Below are 7,961 nucleotides of genomic sequence, written 5' to 3'. Positions count from 1 at the left end.
TTTGTTTTACATCCTGACTGCGGCTTCGCTCACGAACGTCGGCTCACGTCTGTCACTTCGAGCTCGCTGACGAGCTGCAGGAAACATTTAGTGTCCGACAGTGAAACCTAAAATATTTGCATAGTCGGATATTCTGGAAGTTTTAGTGAGAGAGAAGAAGTAGCTGCTACTTTTTACTGCAATAATCATGTTGGACAGCGTTAGAGCATGTTTATGTTTGTGTGGAGGGAAACTTTAATGTTATATGAATATATACATATAAATATAGATATTTACATCTGCTCTGGTTCATTGTTCACTGTTTGTTAATTGTCGTCTATTCTTAACTCAACTATGTCACTTTCAATAATTTGCACTTTTTTTTTAGTATGTTTCTGTTTTTGATATTTATTTTCTTATTTTGGTATTTTTTGATATACTTACATTTTAATTCTGTGCTGAGCCTCTGAAACGAAATTTCGTTCTGTGTTCATTTGTTGCTCACAGAAAGAACATCTATCTGATGTGACGCAGGAAGAAACGTTCTGAGGCTGATCAGATGAAACACACCAGTACTTTGATTAAATGCACAGTTAAGCAGAATTCTTACATTTTACATCTTTAAATAAATAATAATCATGTTCACAACATAGAGAAGAGCTGTTGATGTAACATCTGTATGAATGTCTTTATCGTAGAGGCCAAACGAGCCCAGAGATCTGGTGTTTTCTTCATGTAGCCAGTTTATATTTAAAGTCAGACCATTTAAAAGTCGTACCTCTGGATGTCTTTCCCTCCTGGATATTAAATGTGGTTTACAAGATAAGATTCAATATTAATCTGATTGTTGGTGGGCAGTAATGGAGTACAAATACTTTGTTACTGTACTTGAGTATTTATTTGGACTTTTCCTCCCTACATGTGTGCACAAATATCAAAACCCCTCCTGTCTTTTGATAATAAACCAGTAAAGGTTTAAAGTGTTTCACTATATTGTTGAATATCGTCACTCAGCGCTCGAAAACATCCGTAGAAAACATTAAAGAGGCGCTCAGCAGCGAAACACTGTCGCTGTGGTTTGATGGCAGCCTGGAAACATCAGCAAACAAATGTCTTCGCATGCACGTTGATTCAAATGTTGCAGGACTCTGATTGGTGCTCATTGTTGTGTGACATCACCTTTTTCTAAAACAAGCCCACCAGCTTGAAACCAGAGAAGAGCTCAGACGACGCACACGCAGATCTGTCAGCTGAAATGATCACACGTCTTCAAACTGAGTTAGAAAAATGATTTTCAGGGTTTTTAGGCTGCGTCTCTTCCTGTTTCCAACCAGACTGTGAAAACTAGACGTCCAAACCACAAACACAGCAGCTGCTGAAGAGTCAGGCTTCCTCGAAACACGCCACAGTGAGCACGGCATCAAACCTGCAGCTCGTTTTGTTCCTGATCTGTTTCCTTTGCTGAATCTTAGGATTTGTCTTCACCAGGTGAAGCACCGAAGCTCCTGATGATGCCTCCTTCCCCCAACTCCAGCTCCTCCATAGCTGAGGGCTGCATCATCAACGACCAGATGGGACCTTTCACCGTCCTCTACATTCTCATCTTCATCATCAGTCTGCCTGGAAACCTGCTGTCTGTGTGGACCTTCATCCGCAGCCCCAGAGCCAAGGTAGGACCGCTGCCGACTGAGGCTGGATGTCAGAGATGTTGTAGACGGACTGAAACTAGCTTCAGATGAGTAAACCTGAGAGTTACATGTGTGTGTCATCAGCATCATCAGAGCAGCAGTGTGTACCTGCTCAACCTGCTGGCGGCCGACCTCCTGCTGCTGCTCGCTCTGCCGTTCAAGATCCTGAAGGACGTCGGCGCGGCGCCCTGGAGCCTCATGGTGTTTCACTGCCAGGCCAGCGCCGTCACCATCTACATCAGCCTCTACGCATCCATCGCCTTCCTCGCCTTCATCATCACAGACCGCTACCTGCAGGTACAACTACATCCTCATCACACACAGGACCAGCTGTCTGAAGGAGTCACACCTGTGAACCTGTGGTGACTCACTGAGTGTTGATGGTGCTGATGGTGTTGTGTCTGATGACCCTCTCCTCCTGCAGGACTGCCACACTCTGCGCCCTCTGCGGCTGCAGGAGGTCGGCTTCGCCCGGCTGCTGTCGGTGGTCGTCTGGCTGCTGCTGCTGCTCATCATGGTGCCCAACATGGCTCTGCCCATACAGGAAGTAAAGGTACTACCTCTACACCTGGTACTACTGCTGCTATCACTACCTCTACACCTGGTTCTGGTACCACTGCTGCTCTGACTGCCCCAGGTCATGGTGTCCTTTATAACTGATGTTTGAATCTGTCTTCAGGAGCAGCGGTACCTCAGCTGTTCGTCTCTGAAGACGGGCATCGGCCTCCACTGGCACGCCCTCGCCGTCTTCCTCTGCACCGCTCTGTTCCTCAACGCCTCCGCCGCCGTGCTCATCTCCAGCGGCCTCTCTCTCAAAAGACTCCTGAGGAGTCGCAGAGACCCCAAACTGCGGGTGGACGCCAGGCGGGCGGCGATGAGCGTGACGGGCGTGGCGTTGGCCTACCTCCTGAGCTTCGTGCCGTACCACGTGGTCCGGACGCCGTACACGTTGGCTCAGACCAAAGTCATCACAGACTGTGAGATGAAGAGGCAGCTGTTTCTGGGGAAGGAGTCGACGCTGCTGCTCAGCGTGCTGCACCTCTGCTTCGACCCGCTGCTCTTCTTCTACCTGTACTCACCTTTCAGACAGACGCTGCGCAGCATGTTGCCCTGCAGCATGTTGCCCTGCAGCATGTTGCCCTGCAGCAGAGAGCAGACGGGCAGCGACTCAGAGGAACCGGCTGCACAGGTGATGATGCAACCGACGTCTTCTGAGGACGAGGTCTGACCACAGATGTACGTCTGTGAAGAACAGATCCACATTCTCGTGAACACCTCGAAGAATCAGGAAGGAATTACACATCACTGCTGAGGTCTGACGTGTAGCCTAGCTTAGCACAAAGACTGGAAACATATGGAAACTGCTAGCCTAAAATACACCTTTCAACAGCTCCAGATGTGAACATTACAATTTAAATATGACTGAACTGAACAAATGAAATATCTTTTAATGCACCAAATTATTGTCATGATTCCTGAGAAGAAACCTGAAATAAACAAACATCACTTTTACTGTTAATTTATCAGTCACGTTAATTATGTAACGGCATGTTATGATCTGATGACTTGGAGAGAATCTTTACATGGATAATCTTTTATTTACATTGATTAACATCTAAATTATGTTATTAATGTTAAGTAAAGTCCTTTACATCAGTAATTCACATTAAAATTAGACTAAAACAGACCTGCTTTTGAATTATTAATTATTATAATTATTATTATTATAATTATTAAGTTTTTATATATAAAGTTAAAAAACAAATTTTCCTGAACAATGAAAGTTTTCTTTAGCCAAGTACAAGAATATAAGAAATAACAAGAATAGTACTATAAAATATAAACAGTAGATACAATGTACAATATGTAAATATGCAGTAACAGTACAGACATACAGTATAAATATATGTTGACATATACTTGAAACATTATGATCAGTTCAGAAACACATACAATGTTTTTTTTATCAATAATAATAAATACAATTAATTTAAAAAATGTAAATAAATAGTAAATAGAGTTTAGTGTCATTGTGTGTTTGCACCAGCAGGTGGCAGCAGTGATCAGGAGCCACTGTGTTCTCCAGCAGCACCTCAGTACTGGAAGTTTAAAATACTCTTAGTACAAGTAAAGTACAAGTACTTTACTTGAGTATTTCCATTTTCAGCTACTTTACACTTCCACTCCACTACAGTCTGGAGGCAAATCTTGTACTTTTTACTCCACTACATCAGATACTTTAAGACTTTTACTCGAGTACTACTCATGAGTGAAGTAATATTTTAACACCATAAGTACCTCAAATGTGTACTTTCAAGTCCAGTACTTGAGTAAATGTACTTAGTTACATTCCTGTTGACTTCTACTGTGAGTATTGTTCACAAAGACTGACCCAATAATAAAGAAGCCAGGTGTCTTTCTCTGATGGAGCTAGGCTAACAGTTCCCTTCGCTTACAGTCTTTATGCTAAGCTAGGCTAAAAGCCAAACAGATAAAACTGACATCTATCTCCTCTGACGCTGCTGAAGATGATCAACAAGACAGTTTCATAAAAAATGTCGGACTGTTCCTTTAACCAGTCTTTCCATCCAGCTGTGGACGCCGTCCGACCTTCTGATTAAACACGAAAACCATCCAAAACATCCCATAATAACCTCCATGTTGTAATAAAGTGTCATTGCGGTCGAATAAAAAACAAACTGGGCTTTTATCTGTGAAATCTTCTTCTGGTCTGAGTCCTGCTGCAGGAACACGAACCGCTCAGATAATCAGATTATGTTATTAAGAACTGGTTTATTAGATTATGCTGAAGAAAAATAACATACAACCCACAGAAAGTACACACGGTAGTACACAGGAAACTGAAACATAAACTTTAGATTATCATCAGTGTGTTGAAATGAACAGCAGCTTCAAACGAATCCTCAAAACTAAACAGAAAAATACAGAAATGCGCCCAAACGTCAGCTCTGATGTGCGACCAGCTCGTTAGCTGACGACATGCAACACGTCGATCAGGGCTGGAGCCACTGGAGGGTCGGGTTTTTCTTTTTATAATGAGACTATGTGCGTTTGTGACACTAAAGAGAAGCAAAGAGACGACTTCTTTCTGCGTGTGTTGATTTAAAGAGGAGACTCTCGATCCGTCTCACGCTGCTCCCGGCCAGAATATTTAAAAAATGTTGTGTGGGGAGTCGGAGACAGATGAGGAGAACAGTTGGACGGAGGTTTGGTAACAACGCGTGCCAAGAAATGAGCTGAAATCACGGAGAGCCCGGTCTTTACCAGCCTGTGCCGAGCCACACAAACTCAGAACGACCAGTCGCGTTCAGACATTTTCACTGCAACTTCATTTATAAAATAACGTGAGATGATCGGCTGTCACGGCTGTCAGCCTGTGCTCAGCAGCAGCTGACACAGAAGGTCAGCGACTGAAACGTACCTCAGAGCGTTGGCTGGTTCAGTGTTGAGGAGGAGCAACGCATCTTTAAATATCAAGGACAGTTTGTGTCCATACATCTGTGACCTGGTGGAAAACTTCCCTTTTTAAAATGGCGGTATCACTGTCGCGGCAACATGGCTGGTGTCCACGCATCCTGTAATCGAGTACAGGCTCTGACATGTACTCAGAGTATCAGAGTAAAAAGTCTCCCTCTGAAGGACATCTGTGGTCAAAGCTGACTGAAGCTCACGTCATATTAATATAATTCAAAGACTATTAAAGTTAAAGGTAGAGTCAGTAGGATTTGTCCCAGCTGTTCCTGAACGCACCACAAAGATAGTTGATAGTTGAGTCTCATTCCCAGGACGTCAAACAGCCACATGTTGGGTTGGTAAAGCGTCCCGAGCAGCAACAAAGAGAGAAAATAAGAAACTCTCTGCAGATACGAGACACTAACACGCCTTTTCTCCCCATTCAGCCTCCCTCTCTGTCTGTTCACGTCTTTTACGTCTTTGTTTCGTCTCGCTGCGTCTGCCGTGCGTGATGTGCTCTGATAGGTCGACATCAGTCTCGTGATGTTGGGAAGGCGGCGTGCGATGACGCCAAATAACAATAATCCATAACTCACCTCAAATGCATCAAACTAAAGTAACGAGGCTGTTTGAAGCTGTGAGGAGGAGAAAGTTCAGATGTTTGTGTTCAGATGTAGAGAGGGAAAGTCTCAGAGAGACTCAGGTACAGGACAGATACCTGAGACATGGACTGAAGGACAGTAATGAAGTATTTGTACTGTAAATTGCCTTATAAATACAGTAAATGTAGGCAGGAAACACACTGACTGAAGGAGGGTGTATTTTGGTTCGTGTGGAGCTCGGCTAGCAGTTTCCCCCCGTCTCCAGTCTTTATGCTAAGCTAGGCTAACACATCCCTGACTCACACTCTGCTCTCAGCCGTTCTCATCAGATGTTTCCCTGACGACTTGTTGCTGTCGTAGTTTCAGCCCAGCTGGCAGAACGAGACCGGCTCCAGTCTCTCCGGACTCATTCAATAGGAAACATCTGGACCGTGTGTGTGTGTGTGAGTGTGTGTGTGTGTGTGTGTGTGTGTGTGTGTGTGTGTGTGTGTGTGTCCTTGGTGTTGCAATAAAACACACAGCTCTAAAATTAGACCCTGAAGACTCTGATATTATCTCACCTCTCAGATATGAAGCTGAACACACACTCAGTGAGTCAGCTGGGGGTTCTGTCCTGAAGGTCCTGAAGGACCCGACCCGCCATCACTGACGTCATCTGAGACAAAGGGAGGAGGTCTGGACAGGAGGAACCAGGAAGAACCAGGAGACATCAGGAGGAATCAGGAGACATCAGGAGGAATCAGGAGACATCAGGAGAAACCAGGAGACATCAGGAGGAATCAGGAGACATCAGGAGGAACCAGGAGACATCAGGAGAAACCAGGAGACATCAGGAGGAATCAGGAGACATCAGGAGACATCAGGAGAAACCAGGAGACATCAGGAGGAACCAGGAGACATCAGGAGACATCAGGAGGAACCAGGAGACATCAGGAGACATCAGGAGACATCAGGAGGAACCAGGAGAAACCAGGAGACATCAGGAGGAATCAGGAGAAACCAGGAGACATCAGGAGGAACCAGAAGACATCAGGAGAAACCAGGAGACATCAGGAGGAATCAGGAGACATCAGGAGGAATCAGGAGACATCAGGAGACATCAGGAGAAACCAGGAGACATCAGGAGGAACCAGGAGACATCAGGAGGAACCAGGAGACATCAGGAGGAATCAGGAGACATCAGGAGGAACCAGGAGACATCAGGAGAAACCAGGAGACATCAGGAGGAATCAGGAGACATCAGGAGACATCAGGAGAAACCAGGAGACATCAGGAGGAACCAGGAGACATCAGGAGACATCAGGAGGAACCAGGAGACATCAGGAGACATCAGGAGACATCAGGAGGAACCAGGAGAAACCAGGAGACATCAGGAGGAATCAGGAGAAACCAGGAGACATCAGGAGGAACCAGAAGACATCAGGAGAAACCAGGAGACATCAGGAGGAATCAGGAGACATCAGGAGGAATCAGGAGACATCAGGAGACATCAGGAGAAACCAGGAGACATCAGGAGGAACCAGGAGACATCAGGAGGAACCAGGAGACATCAGGAGACATCAGGAGACATAAGGAGGAACCAGGAGACATCAGGAGGAACCAGGAGGAACCAGGAGACATCAGGAGGAACCAGGAGACATCAGGAGGAACCAGGAGCCAGTAGCCAGCCAGTAGGTGGCGATAAAGTCTACATTGCTGATACGTCAGAAACAGAATAATGAGGACGAGCTGCGGTGACTCAAAGACACGAACAACAGCAGCTAATCATTAATGAAGCTAATTATTAATGAAGCTAATCATTAATGAAGCTGATTATTAATGAAGCTAATCATCAATGAAGCTAATTATTAATGAAGCTAATTATTAATGAAGCTAATTATTAATGAAGCTAATTATTAATGAAGCTAATCATTAATGAAGCTAATTATTAATGAAGCTGATTATTAATGAAGCTAATTATTAATGAACTTAGTTATCGGACACAAATCTCACAGGAGGAGACACTGAGAGCTGGACACTGTTCATGTGGCCGACGAGGTTTGTTAGCTGAAACTAAAACACAAACTGCTTCTGCGTTTGTGTTGGATTCAATAAACGGGTCAGAGTTGATCAGCGAGCTTTGAGCTGCTGGATTTACAGAGCCACACTTTGTGCTAAGCTAGGCTAACACCATCCTGACTGCAGCTCCAGAACTTCTCCTTTAATCGTGTCCACATGA

At 44.7% G+C, this 7,961-nt stretch overlaps 1 protein-coding gene across 1 annotated transcript in view; it reads left to right on the top strand.

Moving 5' to 3' along the window:
* Nucleotides 1–3,117, top strand: part of gpr171 (G protein-coupled receptor 171) — a 5,543-nt gene extending 2,426 nt beyond the window's left edge. The window contains exons 2-5 of the mRNA XM_073493449.1: nucleotides 1,468–1,649; nucleotides 1,761–1,964; nucleotides 2,092–2,220; nucleotides 2,347–3,117. Of these exons, the coding sequence (XP_073349550.1) occupies nucleotides 1,488–1,649; nucleotides 1,761–1,964; nucleotides 2,092–2,220; nucleotides 2,347–2,895 (1,044 nt within the window). The 5' untranslated portion in view covers nucleotides 1,468–1,487 and the 3' untranslated portion in view covers nucleotides 2,896–3,117. The remainder of the gene's footprint in view (nucleotides 1–1,467; nucleotides 1,650–1,760; nucleotides 1,965–2,091; nucleotides 2,221–2,346) is intronic.
* Nucleotides 3,118–7,961: the final 4,844 nt, after the last annotated feature.

The sequence above is a fragment of the Pagrus major genome, chromosome 2, assembly GCF_040436345.1.
Source record: "Pagrus major chromosome 2, Pma_NU_1.0".
Lineage (NCBI taxonomy): Eukaryota > Metazoa > Chordata > Actinopteri > Spariformes > Sparidae > Pagrus > Pagrus major.
Note: the sequence above shows the minus strand (reverse complement) of the source record. Positions and strands in the feature narration are given on the sequence as shown.